The sequence below is a fragment of the Rhinolophus ferrumequinum genome, chromosome 22, assembly GCF_004115265.2.
Source record: "Rhinolophus ferrumequinum isolate MPI-CBG mRhiFer1 chromosome 22, mRhiFer1_v1.p, whole genome shotgun sequence".
NCBI lineage: Eukaryota > Metazoa > Chordata > Mammalia > Chiroptera > Rhinolophidae > Rhinolophus > Rhinolophus ferrumequinum.
This window is the reverse complement of record NC_046305.1, coordinates 15,221,918-15,245,478: the sequence shown is the minus strand read 5'-3', so window position 1 is coordinate 15,245,478 and position 23,561 is coordinate 15,221,918. Positions and strand designations below refer to the sequence as shown.

General features: G+C 43.3%; 1 protein-coding gene across 4 annotated transcripts in view; it reads right to left on the bottom strand.

Moving 5' to 3' along the window:
• The window catches only part of RGL1 (ral guanine nucleotide dissociation stimulator like 1), a 215,138-nt gene that overhangs the window by 91,987 nt on the left and 99,590 nt on the right, over positions 1 to 23,561 (bottom strand). Inside the window, exons 1-2 of one of the 4 annotated variants that reach the window (XM_033092530.1) lie at positions 19,549 to 19,782; positions 18,465 to 18,575 (exon numbers count right to left, since the gene is read on the bottom strand). The exons of 1 other annotated variant lie outside the window; for it this stretch is intronic. In XM_033092530.1, the coding sequence (XP_032948421.1) occupies positions 18,465 to 18,575; positions 19,549 to 19,575 (138 nt within the window). In that variant the 5' untranslated portion in view covers positions 19,576 to 19,782. Of the gene's footprint in view, positions 1 to 18,464; positions 18,576 to 19,548; positions 19,783 to 23,561 lie in introns of those variants that run through there. 2 more of the 4 variants (XM_033092529.1, XM_033092532.1) reach the window with 2 other exon arrangements.

Genomic DNA, 23,561 nt, shown 5'->3' with positions numbered 1-23,561 from the left:
TCTGTAGCCCCAATATCTCATTCCATACCTTCTGGTCAACGGTCTCTGAGACTGGGAAGGAAAAAGGCAATACCTTTAACATTTCCTTTCAGTAGATCTGGAAGGAAGTTGTTCGAGGTGTGAATGAGGTCAAGGAAAAATCAAATTTTTAAGAAACCAGTATATTTGAAACACACGACAGTGACACTTCATGGGGGAAATTTAATATTCAGCATAGGAGGAGTTATGTTCCCAATGAGGAACCCTTTAAACCCAAACATTCTAAAACTTGTGTTAATGTGATCTGATGGCCATGTTTCTGAAATGTGTGGTTTTTCTGCCTTCAGAAGTAGAACTTCCCCAGCACCATTTAACCTTCCATCCACAGATCAGTAGGCCACCCGGGCTACAAGGGACGGTAGCATCTGCCTCCAGAGCTCCAGACACACTGACATAAATAGTTGTGCTTATTCACAACTAGATGATCCCAGATAGCTACGCTTTCCGAGTTCTTCTGCCTGGTATTTAATCATCATTTTCTTACGTTCATTTAGTCAACAAATACTCATTGTGTCTTCTGTCTGCTAGGTGCTATTCGAGATTCTGGGAAGGCAGCAGAGGGAAACAAGCAAAAGCCATGTCCTCATCGAACATACGTTCCAATGCCGGAGAGAGGCAATCAACGGGTCGATCAATTAGAAATACAGGGGTATGTTAGACAGTGATTAACTGGCAAGGAGCGTAAAGCTGAAATAGGGGGTAGGCAGATCCAGGGTTGCAGAGGGTTGCAATTTAAGTGAGTGGTTAGAGAAGGCCTCGCTGAGAGGTGACATTTGAATATACCCTTCCACTGGGACTGTCAGTTTTTGTTACGATGCGCATGTCTGCCTCTAAAAGCCCTACCCAACCATCAACAAAAACCTTCATTATGACCGTAAAACCAACTCTGCTATGAAGTAGGAATTGACATGGTATGTATTAGGAACATGGCCCTTCCTAAGAAATGAGAGCGATTTGGACTACTCAGAGAACTTTTAGGTTAATTTTCAGTGTTTAAACATGCTCTGAAAAGTTGAGATAACCAAAATGACAGGGTATTACTGTACTTGTTTTTCTAGAGGACAGAAGCCTCTAAACATCTTAAAACTTTGGCCTCCCTCATATTCTATGATAACGAGCTAGGCTGTTGCTTCCCCTTACTTCCCAAACTTCACTTTTTTGGACTCCTAACTAACCACACTCTTTGTGCCTCCTAAATGTGACATTACACAAGTGTGGCGTGGCCTTCAACCCACTTCCATTTTCCATATCATTCATTCTTACTGCTTCCTACGTGTCAGTGATACCCAAATGTAGTCCTCTAATCCCAAATCTCTTCTAATCGGAAAACTGCAGCACGTTTGGTCTACAATTGAAAAAATCACGTCACCACCCTCCCCCCAGCACCACAAAGCACTCTTCTTCCCAGAATCCCCACTTTTGCGAATGACACCACTATTCTCTTGGTTCAACATCAAAAACCTTAGAATCATGGTTGACCCCTCCCTCTGACTGTACCAGCAGTCACCAACAGCTATTGCTCTTTCTTTCTTCTAGGAATACATGTCAGATATGTATTCCAAATGTTAGGAAAACAAGGTTTTTCAGAGTTACTATATACCTTCTCTAACAGGGAAGAGGAGTCAAGAAAGGTAGGACCCATGTTTCAGACGTGAAACAAAGAAAGCATCTGAAGACACGAAGGTGGTTGTATAGATACGCCCCATTGTTAGAGACAGAAAAAAGGTCCCATAATTAAGGCTGTATACTTAGGGCAGCACATACCTAAAAGCATGGTAACATGAAAATGAAGAGTCATAATGAATGGAGACTTGTGAAAACACTTAGGTCAAGTAAAAGAGCTTTGTTTAAGCTACATTAGGAGCAAGAATGAGGAAGGGAGCGGCTCACTGCTGATAGGTGGGGTAACGTTAACTGATAACAGAGAGAAAAGAGAACTACTTCACCCGTCTATGCTTCTATCTTCACTATCAAGGAAAATGATCTTCAAACTGGAAAGGGTAGGACCAACGTGGTGAGGAGGAAACTAGAGCCCAAGCTAGAGAAGGTGGTAGTAAGAAAGGCCTTTGTCCTTTAAGTGATCTCATGTCTCCAGAGCCAGGTAAATAATCTGAAAGGACACTGAAAGAAGCAGAGGTGTAATCACAATATTGATTAATGGAATCTCCACAGAACCATAGAGTCATCGAAGTGTCTAAAGGCTGACAATGACAACAACAAAAATACCGATTTTCAGACAGGAATTATGGTAACTGGAAATGAAGGACTGGTTTGCCTGCCAACCACTGTTGCAATATCCCAGATGGTTTGTAAGTAATGATGACCAGGAGCGATCATGAAACCACTGAGAAAAACAAAATCCTATCGCTCTAACTTTCCATCCTATTCTGACCCCAGGCGAGCAACATGGAATGCTACAGAGATGATGTTCGTAGATTTAAAAGAACATTCCAATGACTCTCTCCTTAGATCTTTATAGATACAATGGAGGTCCATGAGTTGAACAGTTGTAGAGCTGGCTAGATTTGGATCCAAATCAAACAGTCAAGGAATGCCGAACGGTGAAGCAATGGTAACTAGTGGGTACTGATAGGAGCAAGGAATGTCTTCAGCGATACAACACAGAGTTTTGCCTTTGGTCATGTTGATGAAATCATAAGCGAAGTGGATAATTGAATAGAACCTCATTAAACTGAATTGAAAGTTATAGCTGATCACATTCGCTTACTGAATCAGAATTTTAGAAGATTTGGGCAAAAAGAACTAAGACTAACAAAATTAAATTGAAAAATAAACATCTTCTACATTAAATTTTTTAAACCAACTCTCCAAGGTAAATGAGACTTAGTTTTAGAATAATTAATATTACAAAAATTAAAAAGACCAAGGAATCTTAGCTGAACATCAATCCTGAGTGTTTACATTTGCAAAGAGACCTAATGTGAGTTCCATAAATGAACACTCTTTCTATTAAAAAGAACCATATGAAATTGCCAATATCCAACAATGTTTAACATACAAATCTGGTAATCTCATACAGTTCAACCTCACAGAAGATTACATGTGGTGTCACAAGAAAAGGACAAAAGACTTTGAGGTCAGAAAAGGATAATTTACCACCATTTTGGAAACTGGATTGACATGTGGAAGAAGTGGCACGTGAAGTGGAATGTGAGTGGTGGCTGGAATGTAAACAGAAGGAGATTTGGGGAAAGGAGGCCATTTCAGACAGAGGCAACAGTGGGGGAAAAAGACCCCAGGACAGAAAGGCCGTCTAGTGAGGCTGAAGTGTGGAATATTGTAAAGGAAAGACACAAGAAGTAACACCAGACAGGGAGACTGAAACTAGACTTTGGAGGCCCTCAAAGACACTGTGATCAGTGCTCTAAAGTTTCGACTTTCCCACAAAGGCTGAGAACCAAATTTGGCACATGGGAGGGACTCAAATTTGAATGAATAAGTGAATGAATGAATGATGAGTGAAAAGTACTGGACAACAAGAGGTCACCATAACTACAGTTCCTGATTGCCGATTTGGTCCATCATTGGAATCACGGTACTTTTCATGTAAAAGGGAGCTTAAAGATCATTTGGTCTAACTCCCTCAAAAATTCTGGGTGACTACCAACAGGACTGGAAATACTCAAGCAAAATCGAGGTGAAAGGCTGCCTGGCTCTCTGCCAGTTCCTAGGGTAACCTAATTCACCGAGGCCAAATCTCCAAAGATTTCGGCTCACTAATGGCTAAATAGTGTATCTGGGGGCTCTTTCCTAACAATGAACGCCGTCTAAGTCTACAAGTTTCCGAAAGAAATGTTTGGTGGCTTTTGTGGGCAATTGTGTTTTAAAACATCAAGCATGTCTAAGGTATAATTTTAAAGAATCTGGCTCCAGAAGAAAAAGTCTAAGCATTAGTCACATGTTTTACATTTCTTACTCTTGCCTGCCAGATTTTTTTTTTTAATTAAGAAAGGAAAAATGGGTCAGCCCAAAAGAATTTTTACAACTGTCAGAATAAATACAAGGCCCATGCAACCCCATAAACTTCATTTTTCAAGGGCCCCTTCCCTACCCCCCCACCCCCTGCGTCCCCTGCCCCGTGGCTTGAATGTCCTTTATTTAGAATCCAGCCAAAAGCATAGCCCCGGTGACTTTCCCCTCCCCATCTTGTGTACTGTGAGGACATGTTTTCTGTCAGGAGGGTCGAGGACTGACGTGATCCTAGATTCCTGTACAGCCTCTTGTGGTTTGAACAGGAGATGCTGGGTGGAGGACCTCGGGGTCAGAGGGAACCCTTGTTCAACCCAGCCTGGCTCCAAGGTCAGTAATAAACCACCCTGCTTCTCAGAAACTATCGCCACTCATGAGCTACTTCTGAAGAAGTCTTCAAGCGGTGACAAATCAGACAGAAGTGAGTCCGGGGTTCAAGGGACACTTTAGTGCCGAGCACACAAGTCTAGCCTTCAGTGGACAGAGTCGTACTCATCCTTGGTTCACCCTTCACCCCGGGAGTCTCCTGGAGAGTTACCGCTGTTCAAATGTACACCAATGTTCAGGTTCATTGTCTGGTTTAGTTGAAGAGTTCCAGAAGACCTTCCACCAACCGGACCTAAAATCTATATGGTGTTTCTGGTCCCAGCCTGGTAATGCTTTAGATTAAGCCTGACCACTGCCAAACAGTGACTATCAAATTTTTTAACTATGATTCAAGGGAAAAAGACAAAGATACATTCTACACGTGACTCAGTACACACAGGCACCTATTTGAAACAAAATGTTTCCCTATGATGCCATTCTGATATTTTCTATTCCATCCTGTTCCAATTTCAAAATCTGATTTTTGACCCACTAAATGGATTTCAGAACCAACGAGTCACTACCCCGTGCATTTTGAAATGCAAGGTCCAAGAGCAACACTGTCCATGCGAGATACAATGCCAGCCACAATGTATAATTTTAAATTTGCTAGTAGCCACATGAAAAATAAAGTGAAAAGAATCAGATGAAATTATTTTTAACAATATAGTTCATTTAGTCCATTATATCAAAATATTATCATTTCAACATGTGATCACTACGGAAAATTACTGAGCTATTTTACATTATTTTCTTCATACTAAGTCTTCGAACCTGGTATGAATTTTATATATACAGAACACTTCCATTTGGACTGGCCACATTTCAAGTGCTCAATAGGCACACGTGACTAGTAGCGACCATACTGAACAGGGTAGTCCTAGAGAGTTGTGGTCTCCCCATATCTGCCAAGGACAGCAGGACCCACAGGGGTGCCCAGCAGAAGGAGTCACCATCCACTCCTGCTGAATTGCACTGCACATTCACTTGCCTGCCCTCATCTACTGTACTGTTAGGCTCCCTCCCCATGAAAGCGCTATAGTCCAGACACAGAATGGGAGGTTTCACAAGGAAAAAAAAACAGAAATGAGGTTTGTTAACAAACGACAAGAAGCATGAACACTGTGAAACATCTCAAACACAATGTCCAAATGCATTCTTTTGTCTGCAACATCAGAAATATAACAAATGTCACAAAAGATCCAAAGGAGAAAGTAACTTTTAGAGAATTGTTCTGAAAGCTGTGTCTTTGCTGATTACAAAACTGAGTAAATAGCATGATTGCAACTATGTTAAAAATGTGTGCCAGTGAACAAAGATTGGGAGATAAAAAGCAAAAGTTTAAAGACCCATGTTACAGCAGTAGGATTATGGGTGATTTTTTTCTCTTCTTTTAAAAAAAATATGTATAATGTTGTTGCATCACTCCTTTAAGAATAACATTGCTTATAAAAAGTTCTTCCTTCTTTTCCAAAGCAAACATATGTGCCATTGAATCCCAAATAATATGCCAAAGAAATAGGTAAGGAAAACACGCTCAGCCAAAAGGCAAGAAGGGTCAGAAGCAGTTAGAAAACTTGATTTTAACAGAGCCAATTACACTGGAACAGTCTGAACGAATACATCTAACAACAGGATAGAAACCACCTAATAACAGAATTCTGAAAACTTCCAGCATAGGCTTTACATTTTGCCTAAAGTAGAAATTAAAGTGTTCAGAATGAAAGGCCATAGAGCGGAGGAACGTTCAAGAAGGCAAGAGAACGAAGAGAGTTGAGTTTTACTAATGAAAAGTGAAAAGCATCCAGATAATATTACATAATTTATGTCGCTTACTTTTAAGTCCCTTTTTGCCAATGAATCCTGGCACAGAGGAGCACACCCCCAGGAAGTGCCCTACACAACAAGCCTGCCACCAAAGTCTCAAAGAAGCTTCGTCGTTATATGCAGAAGGGTGTCAAATCCCTTTGCAAAAATGTGTTATGCAGAGCAAAGCCAAACTGGCCTGATACTGGATTAATACAAGCTGGAAGGGAACTGCAGCCCTCATGTGTGAGAGAATAAAATTTGTGAAAACTGTTAACAGAACTTTGGAATTCAAAGCAGAAATTGAGTCTATTCCTGACCCATGACTCAAACCTACATGTCACTAAGAAGCCAATGGATTAACTCTAAATATCATGCCATCCCATCTGTAGAGGTCACCATCATCGTTAAGACAGTTTTCATGAGATCATGGAATATGTAGATCAAGCCATGACTTCAAAGGTAAGGCAAAAGCAGCATTTTCCTTTTTTTATTGTGTCATTCGTTGAAGTGTAAAATATAAATTACACCTAGCTTACTTACTCAATATTTTCCCTGTTATTTGAAATAATGAGATTTACATTACCAAATAGCAAAAAAAGTCACAACGATACATATTTTATAATAGAGACAAAGTCAAACAATTTATAAGTGCTTACTGAGTACCATTTATGGCTCACATGTGGTCCCAGGTGATAAGAATACAAAGATTGATGAACAATAGTCCCCGCCCTTGAGGCACTCAAACAAACAGGACAAAGAGAAATATAAAAAAGAAAAAGTAAAAGGATAGTGTGATAAGAGCTGTAGGAGAGCTTTTGGGAAAGTGCTAAAGAGACCAAGATAAAAGGGTAATTACTACAGAACAGGGGTCGGGAAAAGTAGAAGAGTAAAGATGACATTTGAGCTGGGACTTGAAAGGTAAGGAGGAGTTCACCAGTCAGTCAGTGAGCAGAAAAGTACTGCGGGCTGATACAATGGCATCAGCAGTGACACGAGACAGTCAGAGCTGCACACAAACATGGATTGCACTCACTATGATTCATGAAATCCACAGCTCTGGGTTCTCGGCTGAGAATCGGGCTAGTTCTCTTCCTGGAGACATAACCACACAGGGAGCGGAGGGGCAGATGGAAGGAAGGAAACCTTTCAAACCTTCTTCTGCCACATGGAGGAGTATCATCAACCCTTCGGCTGTAACTCTAAACAGAAGAGGTCTAGAGGCTGAACCCAGAGCTGCTGCCATCAGCTCTTTCTGCCCGGTCATCTCAAGTTTTACAAGCCTTTGTCCCTCAAGCAGACACTCATTTGTGGATTGCCTAGGTTAACGTTGGCTAGAAAGTCATTTTGGTGAAGGATATCATAATCCTCCAACTCTAGCCAGAGAATGTTCCTGAAGAAACACTGTAGTGGACTTCAGCTCCCTGAGAAGCACCGCTGTGGGAGCAGGAGGGCTTCAGGTCCCTCCAGCATACCCACAGCAGCATGTTGGATGAAAGCTGGGTACTGGGGCTCCACTGTGCAAACAGATGACTGTGAAACATGGCCCTGGAGCCAGTATATAAGTTTTCCTTCTCCTTTAGCACCACACAGAGTCAGCAGATGCAGACACAATTCAGTGTCTGTCAGTAACACTTGACGTGAGCAAATCACTTAGTGTCTTTGTACAAGAGATTTAATTTTCAGTTACAGCTCTGAGTCCAAGGGTCAGTGAGCCCCATAAGCCGGCCGAAAACAGGCGCAAATGGCCGGCAAAGGATGAAGGGATTCGAGTATCTTAAGAGAGCAGGAAAGGATCTTAAGACACTCAGGGGGACCCTATACGAATAGAAGGAAGGTCAGATTCGTGGGCAAACAGCCAGAGGCCCTGGAGACTATTTTTAATCCAGATGAAGGACAGGAAGGAACAGGAACAAAAAAAGGAACTCACCCAGGAGAAATGGAAAGCAAGAAGGAAGCAACTGTAATAAGCAAACGGAAAGACAGTGAGAAAAATAGATCTTAAAACTAACATTCAATTGCTAACAGGGAAGCCAGGAACGTGGTAGGAAAAGACTGAAAGAAAAGAAAACACAGAAAGCAACAATAGGACTACTCAAAGGCAGGCCTGCAGATGCCTACATCTTAGGAAGGTCAGTGTGGGTCGGCTGGCAACATTCTTGCCTCTGGCATTAGGTCATGAGTTCAAGTCCCACATCAGGATTTGGCCCCAAACCAAGCTTTGATTTTCTAACAGCTCGGGAAGGCTGGAAGCACTTTCCATTCCTTGGTGTGTTAACTTTATCATCCTTCTCTGCAACAAATTAAAAGTACTAGAAAGAAGGAAGCATCAGAGAGAATCAAGAGCTATCCTCTCAAAAAGAAATCAGACTGGAGAGGATGAGAAAGAGAACGTAGGAAGTTTTCACATGCAAGGTAGTCACTGCATCATCATCTGTCTTTAGAACGCTGTGAATGTGGGGGACTTTTTCCCATAGCCAACCTGTAGAGAGAAGCCTTGTCTGCATTTTCAGTGCACCTAGAATACCAGAGGTGACAATGGTGGTGGCAGAGAAACACTGCTCCTTACTGAACAGGAAGACATCCTTAGGCAATCAGCAAGTGGGAAGAAAAAAAATAAAGAGCAGATGGCCTCTGGGATGAAAGGAGAAAGGCAGGACTAATGAACAGACCCTCCAGCACTTAGATGGTAAGGAGAGAGAAACAAAAGAAAGCCTCAGGTTAAATAACATTAAGAATATCCTTATATTTGTATAAAGATTTACACATTAAAAAGTACTTTTATAGACATTAACTCACATGGTCCTCACCAAATCCAGAGGCAGAAGGAAAATCTAAGTATTATCCCCATTTCACAGATGAGAAAACTGACGATTTAAAAAGTCGTGTGACATTCTGAAAGTCACGACCTCAGGACCCAGTCAGCCAGGTCCTAGTTTGGGGCTCGAGTTTTGCATTAGATGATCACCATGTGACACAGTGAGAAATTTTACCTTTACTTTAACATAAGCAGTTTAGTCCAGAATTTGAAAGTTATGGTTATGGTTATGATTAAAGTTACGGCAAGCACAATTTGCTAACATCCTAAATTACGCCCAGTGAAGAATGATGAGCATAACGCTTACTGGGCAATTTTTAGAAGAATTGTTTCCTAACCTCCCATTTTTCAGTCACAAATAGCAAATACAGAAGACAGAATATGGCTCATTGATAAGTAGTAAAGGGTTTTTTAAAGCATAAAAATAAGAACAAATTAACTCTATAGGAAAACTGAGGAATTTGACATGCGAAATACTGGAGCCCATGTGATAACTTGTCTTTCACTGTACAGGCAGCCAGACAGAAAAAACTCAACAGTAGGTATTACTTCTAAACCCTGCCGTGGCCCTTCCTCCCAGATATGCAAAACGGGAGACTGATAGCAAGCAGCAAGATGCCTTCTAGTCTTGCTGATACTGTTTCTTAATCGAGCAATCTGGTTTACACACAAGCTTCAGGGGGTACATGAAAGAAAGGCACCCCCGCCTGTACAAGGTTCCATGGCAGGCTTCAAAAGTGGGGTCCTGATGAGAGCCCATCACTCAGTGAGGGGGTGCCCACCATATCCTGGGCACGCGGCAAGCACCTTCCGTACGTAACGCCTTCACACCTCACAGTAATTCTGTCCGGAAGGTACTGCTGTTACCCTCCCTTCACAGGTGAGGAAGTCGGGCTTAGAGAGGTTACGTAACATCGGGATTCAAGCCCACGAGCTCACAAGTGGCGGACGTGAGTCTTGTATTCAGGTCTGTCTGGCTCGAAAGCACAGCCTCTCGACCACTGGACTGGGTTCCCTCCCTCAACTGGGGCTCCTGCTGGAAACACCCCTGGAAAAGGATGAGCGACCGGGACGTATCAGCTCCTGCAAAGGCCCCAACTGAGGTCTAACTCTCCAGCAAGGGCTTGGTGGCTCTGGGCCCTACTAACACTGGCTAAGTCATTTGTAAAATAGATACGTTCATTGCGTTGGGTAATTAACACAGAAAATAGCAAATCTTTTCCCTGTATTTCACAAACGACCCGAATGCTTCTGATTTCCTGACGTTTCTATTTGGGAGCATCACTTATCTCGATAAACAATTTCAAGTGTTGCGATTGTAATTGGAAAAGTCATGACTTTAATAAAGCATTTTATTTTTAGCCAATGTCTAATCCAGTTTCAATTATTTTTACCTACGTCCATTAAATGTTCTGTAATTAAAAATTGTCCACAGATTCTAGCTTCATCACCAGAGGTGACAGAAGTTATGGGCATGAAAGTGACACATCAGTAGGAGTTACTAGCAAGAAGGTCACAAAGAACCACGGTTGATATGATAAGACATCCTACTTTTAGCAGAAAACACTTGTTTCGGGCCTTCAAATTATCTTTAGAATTATGAAACTGGAAGGTCTCCACCTTGGCTTCATTTTTATAAAAGATGAAAATGGGTATTTAAATCAGCAGGAAACAAAAAAAAGGAAAGAATGGAATTGCCCAATTCCGTGCTGAAAAGAGCACACAAACAGAAAACATCTGGGGGAGTGTACATGGGGTAAGAGAAACTGTGTGGGAACGAATTCAAATGAATGGACCACAGATGGCACAAGCATTTAAATGCTAGGAAATGTAGGGTAATGAGTCTATGAGGCTGAGGAAAAATAATGAAACCACCGACAACACACCATCCCACCCCAACCACCACCAGGATTACTCTTAGAAGTCATATACTGCGTGACATGAAGGAGAAGATGGCTTTGATGAACCGAGGCAGAAACGCCAATCATCGGAACACAATACACAGGCAAGTCAGTGAAAATGCACAAGTATTTCTGCAACATTAAGGCACAACGATCGGAGGTAAACGACATGACTCTCTCTGCACAGGACTACCTGAGCCTCCTCCAAGGTGCTGACTTGTACCTAATGTTGTAGCTTGTCCTTCCTTTCTTAGTTTGTTCCTCCTTTCCTCCGTCCTTCCCTCCCTTTATTTCTATTCTTTTTTAAACTGAAGACTGATCACGCTTTAATCAATTATGTAGAAGAAGCCATGGAGTGGCATTACAAAGATGCACCAAAACCTGAGAAATAAAATGTGAAGTTTTAATTTGTGTGTGTGTGTGTGTGTGTGTGTGTGTGAAGAGATTGAGATTGTAGTAGCAGTAAACTAGGGAAGCATTAGATCGTCCAAGTTTTTTCTTTTATAAAACGAGTGGAGTTAGCAATCAGGGTGAGCCCCCAAGAGCAGTGATGCCAGCAGCAAGATAAAGCGTGTCAGGATTTAGGGACATTGAGTAGGGGAGGGAAAAAGACCAGGACACCTAACCATAAAATTTCTCATGTCCCTAACAACGCAATTATAAGTTTAACTGCTGTTGTCTAAAATACAACCTGTAATCACAATCCTGTGGGTTCCATATTTATTCTCTCTCCATGGCCTCCAGATTCAATTTGTTTACTTTGTAGAGAAATAGAAGAGGGAGGGAGGGAGAGAGGGAGGGAGGAAGGGAGGGAGGGAGGGAGGGAGGGAGGGAGGGAGGGAGGGAGGGAGGAAGGGAAAGGAAAGGAAAGGAAAGGAAAGGAAAGGAAAGGAAAGGAAAGGAAAGGAAAGGAAAGGAAAGGAAAGGAAAGGAAAGGAAGAAAGAAAGAAAGAGCCAGTTCTTCCAAGTCGCCTGGAATCTGAGAAGCAAGCAGTGGTGCTGCCTTGTTCCCAGTGAGCGCAAACTGAGATTTCGTCTCTGCGCCTGAACATCAGACATGCCGGGTCTGGTTATTTTGCAGGGCCTCTGACAAGAAAGGAGGCATTTGCTAGTGTGTATACAGAGGAAGCCTGACCTGAAGTCCTCAGGACATTTCACCCAATGAGAAGGAGATGCTGCTGAACCCAGAAAGCCAGGGGCTTTTGACCTGCTCCTTGAAACCAGGTGCCAGGACTCCTCCCCCCACACCCATCACTCTTCCCTCCCACCTTCTTTTATTCTGCCGCCACCTTCCACGGAGGTCCTCATCCCTTTCCTCACTTCATTACCACGGTAGCCTACTGCCCCTTCCCTCATCCCAGTCTGGCTCCTTTCCAGTGCATCCAGCCCTCAGCTGTCAGTCATCTTTCTAAACGGCAAATCCGACCGTGCCACTCTGCTTACAGCCCTTCAATGACTGCCCTAGCATTCAGGACAAAGCGAACCCCACAGCTCAGCACCCCAGGTTCTCAGGGACATGGCTCCTGCCTTTCTCTCCAGCCTCCTTTCCTGTCACTTTCCCACCAGGCATCGTTCCCTCTTCCCATGCTGGGCCCCACACAGTGGTCTCATGTCCAGCCTCCATGCTTTCTCCCACGCTGTGCTCTCTCCCTGAAATCCCCATCCCGGTGCCCCACATGCCCTCATTTAACTCCTACTCATCTGTCATCTCGCCACTAAAGGGCCCCCTCTTCCTTGCAGCCTTCCTGGAGTGCCCACGCCCCCATTCTCCCTGATTTGCACGCCTCTCCCCAGAGCTCGCAGTGCAGACGGCGGCGCATATAGCACTGCGCACACTGACCACCATATACTGTAATTAGTTCACGTTTCTCTCTCCCTTACTACCCGTACATTCTTCAAGAACAAGGGCTGTTTACTTTTACTTTGGATTCCCAAGATTGCACATGGGGTCTGGCACAAAGTAGGCTTTTGATGAATAAATGAACGCTATCGAAAGTGAGGTTAGCAAACTCAAATACAGATGACAGAGTCACACAGATTCAGAGAGACACGCAGCAGTACTGAGGGAGTTCATACCAGATGTGTTTACTAGCAAATGACCCAAAGACTCCAGACTCCAACTCAACTCTGTGGAGATATCCACAGCCATCAGCAAACCAGACGCTAGCTAGCTGAGTTTCTCTAATGGAATGGGGCAGCTTAGTATCTTCCCCCTTTTAACCATAATGTCCTTGCTTTGCTCACAGAAATATATATATTGTGTTCCATAAAAAGTATACCATGGTAGACATTAAAATGTTTTACTTATTTTAGCTCATCATTGCATGTTTTCATGTAAGATGTATAAGACAGTCACTGTAAGATTCTGACTATTTAGAAGGGGGAAGCATAAAAAGATACACACGCCATGGACAGAGGAAACTAAAATAAGGAGGATAGGGAAGTGACAAATGCCAGCTAAGTGCCAAGTGTTAGGAGAAAGGTACAGTATTTCCCTATTAGTCTCCTTTTCTTCCTAAATTTAAGACTCTAAGAAACTTTTTCTTTATAATTCATGGAAATAGGAATGAAATATGCTTATAACATTGATTTATCAGAATGTATACTTTAAGCATAAGGAGTTACAGTGCCTCTTACATTTATGCTGTTATGTATTTGCTGAGGGCAGACATGTATTTTGAACTTGATTAGATGTCCCCTGGACGGATGAACTGAAGTGGATTTTCTTGATAACATGCTACATACTCCTTACACAGATCCCAACAGGTTTTGAAAACAGTGGAAAGACCCAACTAGCTCAGAGAACTGAAATTGACTGTTATTTTCTTGATTGGTGTAGGCTACCATATTGGATTACTTTAGAAACATGTTCCCAAGGTCAAAATGAATCATACCAATTGGTTCATTTACAGATGGTTAGGTTACTAACTTTTGAAATTTACTTTCTAAAGCCTAAATTAAACATTCCCAGAGACAAGAATAACGCAACCCAAGGGCCAGTTCTCCTCGATGAAACCAAGGATGGCCAACTATAAACTAAGGGCTCCTCGAGGGCTTATCTCCTTACAGTTCTAAAATCCTGCTCCTGAGCTTTCCAACCACACATAATTATAATGCTCGCCAACACTCTTTAACTCATGTACTGCCTTTCTTTCTTCAACATTCAGCAATGAGACAAGTACAAGCGGACCTCTTGCTTTTAGAAGGCACTGGAGCATTCTCTAGCTACTTCACTGCCGTGACTTCTTTTTTTCTAAAAATGAATAATCACTACCATTGTTTATGCCCTGCTTTGTTCCAGAAAGGATGTAAAATAGCTGTAATCATTACCTAATTGGTTTTTCTCACTCCCACACTCCCCTCCTCTTCTTTATAAGCTAATGTCTTCGTGCTGATTTTGTTTTAAACGAGGCACAATCATACACTCACATTTACCAAGACAATATTAGTCTCCCAAAAAGGGATAAAGCCAACTAGGTGGCCACAGTTCCCACTTCACCAAGCTGACAGACCAGTGGGGGACAGAAACAAATAAACAGGCAATTACAACAGAGGGACGTAAATGCATGACAGAGCGATGGAGAATGCTTCTGGAACACACAGAAGGGATACCTCCTCCGGACTTGGGAAATCAGCGAAGCTTCCTCGAAGTGAAGTCAGTTGAAAACTTGAGGAACTGTATGCCATTTGAAGTCCATACCGACAGCAAAACCACCAGAACACCAGTTGGAGTCAATCCAAATAGTGTGTCCAAGTGAGAATCAACGTCTCAATCCAGATGTGACAAGTGATTATCATACCACTGCCCCCATATAACCCACGGACTGGCCACAAGTCACCCTAAATGCTGGGTTCTACGACAGCGTTCCAGTTCCTTTTTTTCCTGAAGATATTTTGCTTTCTCCTGTCCTATTCCACTGTCTTTACCAGCCTCCCAGCAAGAGCCTATGTGGGAGACAGTGTGATAAATATGGGACGTAGGGAAGGGAGGTACTGGGCCCCCACCACGAGGACCACATAACCACAAAAAAGGGCAACTGAGAAAAGCCACGTGACTCTCCCCAAACCATTCCACTCCCCACAAACCTTGCAGAGGTGACCCAGCCCTACCAATCCTGCTTGTGAAGCAAATATCCCCAATTTGAACTTACCTCAGGTTTGACATATTTTTCTGGACCCTGTGTCTGTCCTATTCTAAAGAGAGCAGACTTGGCTCGACACCAATGCCCCTTCTCTAAGAGTCAGAACCTTTTCCTCTGTCCATTTGGGTATTCTTCCTAAAATGGTGCACTTTCTGCTTCCAGAAAATATTGGTATTTTCTTAAGTCACTTCTACATATCTTGTCAATGTATAACCACAATGCTGTGACCAAAGAAAAATAGTTAAGTTTTGACCATTTGCCCTTCCAAAAAATCACTGGACATTCTATAAGCTAACTGAATGGTTGGGTGAAATTAATTTTTAATGACTCCTCCAATCCTGAGATTTGATGATGCTGACATAACGGGGGCCATTTTTCTTTGAGGGCTATAGCCCAGTAAAATTATCCCAGTCTAAGACGTTAATGCAAAGGGAAAACTGGGTCAGTATTTCAAAAATATTTGGTTTTTCAAAGTTGTCCAACACAACCTCACTGTCAATGGGCAAAGCCACAGCTGCATATATAAGTAGAGCCTGCCTGGGCCATACTTAGTTGTATATTTTACAACCAAAGCAGGATGGGAGGTTGGAGAGGGGAGAGGAGGTTACTTCAAAAGGTCAACGGAACACAAAATTTAACAAACAAAAAACAATGCCCTAAGGACGTGGAATCAATTTGCTATCCTTCCCAAAACTGAATCTTAGTTATGTTTTGAGGTCTGAGGACTAGAAAATACCCAAATTGTACTCAGCCTTTGTGGCTTTTTGAACAAGTCTTACAGACGTGTAATGAGAGCTCTGCTCACCCTCAAGTGCTGCGTAACGTCGTACGTATCTTTGGTGTGCCATACTTCACGCATCCAAAACAGGGAGCTTAGCAATAAGATATACATCTTCACAACAAATATCTCAACTTGTAGCTCAAGGTATCATTCAAAATGCAAATAAAAGATGGCTGCATCACTCGAGTCCTGCACCAGGTGCGATGTCTAGGGCAAGCACCATAAGCATCCTGCCTCTTCTCATTCTCTTCCACTACATGGGAAGCAGCCTACGGTCCCAGGCAGTTCCTGACAGCAAGGAATTAATCGTCTGGGTTTGAATCTAGCCTTCACCGCCTCCTAGCTGTGTGAGCCTGGCAAGCCATTTAACCTCTCTGGGCTTTAGTTTCCTCATGCGGGGTGGGGAAAAAAAGATATAATCACAGTGCCACCTTCCCCAGAAGGTTGTCGTCACCTCAGTCTCTAATTCACTCTAAAACTGGTTGCTTTGAAGTCTTCTGAAAGGGTTACTGGAATGTAGGGAAACAAATATGGAGAAGCCACTGAATCCTAAAGAGAAAGGTTTTGCAATTGCTATGGCTCAGTGGGTTGAGTCACATTTAATTAAGTCTGGAATTTCCAAGGACAAAAACAGACCTTCCCCACAGAACACCTAAGACAAAAAAAACCGAGCAGGATCAGAGGTGGCGAGTTCCTAAGAGGCGCTCCTGAGGACTGGGCGGTAGCAGCAAATCACGCTTTGGTGAAATGAGAGGCAAGAGACAGATTCCTCCACGAGCTAGAAGCAATCTTTTCATGTTATCCTCCGTCTCAATAGCTCAGCTCTATTGCTAAATCTCTGATGGACTATCTCTACACTCTGTATAAATCTGAAAGCACTGGAAGGGGGGGGGGAGAGAAATGGAGCCCAGTGAACAGAACAGTCTGTGAGAATTACTAAATAACTGTGAACATCTAAATGAACCATAAGTTGTGTGTTTGGGGCCGACAGAGGCAACCCCTCCACTTCCCCATGACTTACTCATTCACTGCTATTGTGTTTGGCTTAAAACTAAAACTGTCACCCAAGCAACATCAGTCTTGTTAGAAAGAGAGGAACAACCCGGCATCAGAAAATGCAACAACGCTTTTGAAGGCAGCTGGTTCAGAACCTATGAATCATTTTGAAATATCCGGGCAGTCCAAGCCACAGCAACACCACATTTAAATAAAATGCATATAGACACAACCACCAGAAACAAAGTGATGATTTGTCAAAATTCTCGTGCTTCTTTCCCTATCTGGCTTACTGGTGAGGTACCTCATTTTAGAATCATATTCTGAGTAAGGTACCTACCTGTTCGGTGAAGACCTCAGGTCAGGCCACACCTGCAGATGGGGCCTAAAAATTTTCTAAAAATTTACTCTGTGTTTTGGGACCTCGGCCCAAAGGACAGAGCAGGGAAGACCTGAGTTGAACCAGCTAGGGCAGCTCACGCCATGAAGGCCTGTGTCGGCAAACCAACAGGCCTGTAGCAGAGGAACTCACTGCTGCTGGCCATCCTGCCTTAACCTCTAGTAGTCACAGGTCCTACGTTGCCTCTGGTCTTCCTGGGAAGCCCTGAGCAGTTTTGTTTCCTGTCCTTCATACCCCACCTTTGAATGCTTCTCCAAACACTCAGAATGTTCTGAACCCCAAAGCCAGTTAAGACTGATTGCAAGGGGACAATCTTCATTGCTTTGAAGCCTGAGTGTGGCTAGGATAGGGCCTGGGAAATGACATGCATCCCCTCTATTCAGCTGACCACTATTTTCTTTCGCAAGGCTCTCTGTGTCACCTCTCCCTGTTCCCTCTGAGGATTACTTCTATCTCCAGATCAAGAATTCCTTTGTTCTTCCACATGTCCGTGTTTGCTCAGGTAGTGATCCTGCCGCCAAGCTTTCCATTTCCCCGCATCCCCTCTCTTTGGGATGTGCTGAAGGATCTATTAGGCGATAACAACGTGTAAGAATCTCAGAAAAAAATCTTGCCTGTGGAGGCAGCATTTCTGCAAAGGCCCAGCACTCTACTCTGCGCACTCTACCTGTGAAGCCATGGGCACCGAGCACGCATCTGCCTCCTCACAGGCCAGGGGCCGCAGAAAGGAGGTGACAGTGGGAAATGTGCCACCTCCCCCAGGAAGCAGATTTGACATGGTCTGTCCCCTGAGCATTCTGGGTCCTTCATAAACGTGCAGGAGTAGAACTGGGGCTGCTGGCATCAGCAGGGGGAGGACCAGGAGAGAAAAGGGTGCCATCTGGGCAAAGCTGCTTGTGGCTCTTGTCTATCAGAGTGCTGCTTTCCGGTCCCGTGACTCTGTGTCACCTTCTGCCCTTCCACTCCCACTCTACTAGCCAGATACCTCAAGATGTTTCTAAGAGGTTCTGAATTATTGACGAACCTAAGGAAGATGCTGTGGAAAACACTAAGTACAAAAACAGACCTGTACAGCTAGTGCAAATACTGGGTCATTGGCAGTTTCCTTTCTAGGGCCAAAAGCGAAGAGGGGGGGAAAAAGCGTGCCTGTGCCAAATAATAACGATATTCACAGAACAACACACACTGGAACTCCGAAGTTCACACTCTCTGCAGCTTTACTCACCCCTAGCCACCTTGCTCCTTTATTGGCAGCTTGATGAATCTGGACTCTTTTCAGGGTGACATGGTAAACAGCTCCTTCCTCTACCTCTTCACCCCAGTCCTGAATCGAGCTCTGCCAAGGGATGGGATAAAGAGAAAGAAAAAGAGTATTTTTTTTTTCCCTCTCTCTGCTAACCACAATCTGTCCCAGCTGCTTTGCTGCTTACCCAGCACTCAGGGCACAAGATGGGCTGTTCAAAATAAATATTACAATCAGAGCAATACAAGACACACTGTGATACAGGGAATGCTGAGATTTTCTTGGCCCCCAGCCCTTTCCTGTGGTATCAGAATCCCCGGACTTTTCCATTTAGTTATTTTTCCTAGACTCGCTCACGTATCTTAAATAGGCTTTTTTTTTTTAATCTTTTTTTTTTCTTTCTCAGAAAAAAAGAAACTGTGGTTTAGTCCTGATTAACTTTTCCTCCTTAAGTGAAAGGAAAAATAATTCATTGGCAGAAAAAGTTTGCACTTTTATAAGTGGCTCAGTTATTTGAGCAAACTGCCTTTTAAACTCAGACACAAACAAGCATTTAAAATGCCAAGTCCTCAGTCCTTTAGAAGTCAAACGCTTCCCATGCCTTTTTCTCCTCTTATTGTTTGGGGACCCAAAAAGTTAGCAGGGGGTGGAAAGTTTTTATTTCCATAAAATCATCTGGCAAGTGCAGAAAAAGCAAGCAGAAGGTGTGTACACGGACTCCCTGGATTTCCACGTCCCCAGCTAAACTTTGTGTTGGAGCCGCTGGGACACAGAAGCGCTCCGCGGTTCACGCGGACGACCAGTTCTTTTCCCTTAAAAGTTCTCCTTTCCGGACCTACATCTGCCCCAGACACACCAAAGGCAATTGCGGAGAGGGTAGGTATCGCGGAAAGGGAGAAGACACGCAGCGAGGAAGGCATACAAAGCAGAGGGAGAAAGCTTGAGCTCACAAGCCGGGGGTCGGATTGCTCCGTTCACTCCGAGTGAGTCCAAAACACGCCCAGAGAAAGCGGGAGAAGATTCCCCAGCAGAGAAGCCTTGGGAGAAGGCAGAGAGATCTCGTTACCATTTTAGCTTGCCAAAGCAATTTCATTCTCAGTGTTCCCTTCGGTACGGGGACGCGGCATGATGCGCCCTGCTCCCAGGCCAACGCGGTCTCGGCGGGGCTCAGCTCGCGACGCCCCCAGCCCCCGGGCCGCGCGGCCGCCGCGCTCACAGCACAGACACGCGCCGCGCTGCCCCCGCTGCCGCCGGTGCGCGCCACTCGGGCCACAAAGGGAGCGCAGCTCGCGAGCAGCGAGCGAGGGCGCCGCAGACTCCTCCCCACGCCACTCCGTGATGTAAGGCTTTCCTGTTTGTGCTTGGGAGCGCACGCTCCCTTTCTTAAATCCCATGGATCAAGTTGGAGTGAAATCATTTCTCCAACTCCGGAGGTGATCGGGGAAACGACCCTTTCAAGTTGATCAGGTTTTCCTGATGGTCACCAGGTGCCAGAAAAAAAAAAAATCGGATGTGGTATGGAGGTTAAGCAGTTGTCTGTCTTCTTCCTTCGCTAAAAGAAAGAAAGGGGAAGACGGAGACGGGGGAGTGCGAAAAGCATGGGAGGAAAGGGTCAGTAAAACGTCTAGTATCTGCCTGTGACTTACTGGATTTTGATTAAATCGGAGCGACCCCAATGAGAGTAGCAATCCTAGAAGCCAGGAAGTTTTTCATTAGGACAAAACCGAATTGCTCGAAGGCTATTCCAGAACCCATGCCCGGGGTCTGCACTCCCTCCCGCCGCTGCACACCACCAGTCAGATGGACTCCCTCCTACCACACGTTAGGATGAGGCTCTTCCAACAGTAACCGGCCATTGTGGGAAGGCAGGGGATAAAGCAGGAAAGGGCTTTTGCTGGGACGGACAGACAGCTTGGAAAGTGGACGGTCAGTGGCCCTGGAGGGTCTGTGGGTCTTTGTGACTTGTCACCATCTCCAGTTGTCTGTAGGGACACAGCAGGATACTAACCACAGGGAAAAGCCATTCATGAGGAGACTGCCAGAGGGAGTTTTGTCAGAACAGAAAGATCTGCTCTCAGGACAAAAGATTATAACCATTTTTAGATCCAGTTTTAATAAATCAACAGCGAGATACCAGATGATACTATAATCAAACTTTGGCACGTGACAGAATTCCATGCCAATGACAAAACCTTTAGGGCTCGTGTCTTTTATACTATTCACCCCTACGTGAATTTAATCGCCTTTCATTTTTTTTAGAGGCCTCTCACTAATTGCCAGGTTAAGGCATAAGGCGGGCTGTGGATAATAATAAATATATCATGAGCTGAAAAGCTAGAGAATCAAGTGTACAGATGTTCCCAGGAGAGCAGACTAGATGGCACTGAGAGTGCATCAAGGAAAAACAAAAGGATCTCTGGACACTTGAGAACATCTTGAAGTCACTCACCCATGTTCTCACACAACTAGAACCTGTGCAGCTCAGTGGCCGTGGAGAGAGGCTGACTAGATCCTTCTGTGACCACCAGGACACAGTGTCCCCAGTGTCAGAGGAAAATCGTGCAGAAGTCCTACCTCCCTGTTTCTGAAGCTACCCTCAGGCCCTAGGCCCACCTGGTCAGTGATGGTGAAGACGACAAAATGCACCAGAGGACAGTTCAGTGGCCCATCTGATTCATTTCATAACTTTCACCTGATTTTTGGCAGTAAATTTGGAGATTACTGAAAATTTTCCAAGCAGTTTGTTCGGCCGCATCCCTCCCAGGAGGCCTTCCTGGACAGGGCAGCTTATAATTCATAAGGACCCAGTCGCGTTTCAGATCTCAGCACCCTTCTCTCTATCCCACCAATTCCCTGGCTGGCCACCTGGCATGTAAAGGGAAAAGAACTGGCTTTGAGTGGATCCAGCTCAAATCCACGTTTATATTGAGTGAGCGTGGGAGCTACTACCCTGAGTTTTAATTTCCTCATCTGCAAAATGGGACAAATATCTACCTCACAGAGTCTGGAAAGGGATTAAGTGGGATGTAATTGGAAATCATCTAACACACGGCAAGTGATCAAAAAAAGTTCCCTTCCCTTATTGCACTTCCCCCCAACCTGTATTTTCCCAGACTCACTGAAAAGCTGTGTACGTATTCCGTGTGGGAAAATCTCAGATGATGTCTTCTCACTGAATTACATTATAATTTCAGAGAGCTTTTCCAAGAATAACTACTTGTGTTTATATCTGATAATATAGGTGATTTTGTCCAAATGCTGATCCAAAAAGAGGGGCTGGTTTTATGCTAGATAGTTGCAATCAAGTGCTGCAGTTTACAATTTTTTAAATATTTATTTAAAAATATTTCACCTGCAGGGAGCTCAGCCTTAGGGTTAAAATATTCCTGGTCAGTATGTGGGAAGGATAAACCAATAAGCCATGTATACCTAAATTTGAATTTACTTACCAGATTAGCCTCCCGTGAGCTAGCATGGTCCTAAAAGGACAGGTCAATTTTGTTAAAAGGAGGTCAGTAATGTTTTACAGTTTTTAGTGTACAAGTCTTTGATCTCCTTGGTTAAGTTTATTATCAAGTATTTTTTCCTATTTGATGCTATTATAAATGGCATTGTTTCCTTAATTTCATTTTTGGATTACTCATTGTTAGTGTATTGAAATGCAACTGATTTTTATGTATTGATTTTGTATCCTGCAACTTTACTGAATTCATCTATTAGTTCTAACAGGTTTTTGGGGTGGTGGTGACACAAAAATATGGAAAGACATCCCGTGTTCATGGATTGGAAGACTTAATATTGTTAAAATGTCCACACTACCCAAAGCAATCTACAGACTCAATGCAGTGCCTATCAAAATTCTAATAGCATTTTTTACAGAAATAGAAAACAATCCTAAAATTCATACGGAACCACAAAGGACACCAGATAGTCAAAGCAACCTTAATAAAGAAGAACAAAGCTGGAGGTCTGATTTCAAAACATATTATAATACAAAGCTGTAGTAATCAAAACAGTATGGAACTGGCATGAAGATAAACATATAGACCAGTGGAATCTAATAGAGAGCTCAAAAATAAACTCACGCGTTTACAGTCAACTGATCTTTGACAAAGGGGCCAAGAATACACAATGGGGAAAGGGCAGTCTCCTCAACAAATGGTGATGGAAAACTTGGATATCCACATGCAAAAGAATGAAACTGGACGCTTGTCTTACACCATACACAAAAGTTAATTCAAAATGGATTGAAGACTTAAACATACGACCTGAAACTGTAAAACTCCTAGAAGAATACAAGGGAAAAGATTCATAATATTGGTCTTAGCAATGATTTCATGGATATAACACCAAAAGCACAGGCAACAAAAACAAAAATAGACAAGCAAGAAAACCACATCAAACAAAAAATCTTCTGCACAGCCAAGGAAACAGTTAACAGAGTGAAATGGCAACCTGTGGTATGGGAAAAAAATCTTTGCGAACAACAAATCTGATAAGGAGTTAATATCCATTATATATAATGAACTCCTACAATTCAATAGCAAAAAAAACAAATAACTGAATTTTAAAATGGGCAAAGGAATAAACATTTCTCTACAGAAGAAATAGAAATGGCCAACAGATATATGGAAAGGTACTCAACATGACTAATCATCAGGGAAATGCAAATCAATACACAATGAGATATCACCTCAGATTTGCTAGGATTTAAAAAAGAAAAAGTTGGCAAGGATGTGGAGAAAAGGGAACCTTTGCATACTGTTGGTAAGAATGTAAATTGGTGCGGCCACTATAGAGAACAGTATGGAGGTTCCTCAATAAGTTCAAAATAGAACATATGATCCAGCAATCCCACTTTTGGGTAAATATCCAAATGAATTGAAATCAGGATCTCAAAGAGATCTAAGTGCTCCCATGTTCTTTACAGCACTATTCAGAATAGCCAAGATACGGAAACAATCTAACTGTCCATGAATGGATGAATGGACAAAGAAAACGTGGTAGATACAACAATGGAATATTATTCAGCCTTAAAACAAATACTTCCTGTCATATGCAACAACATGGATGAACTTG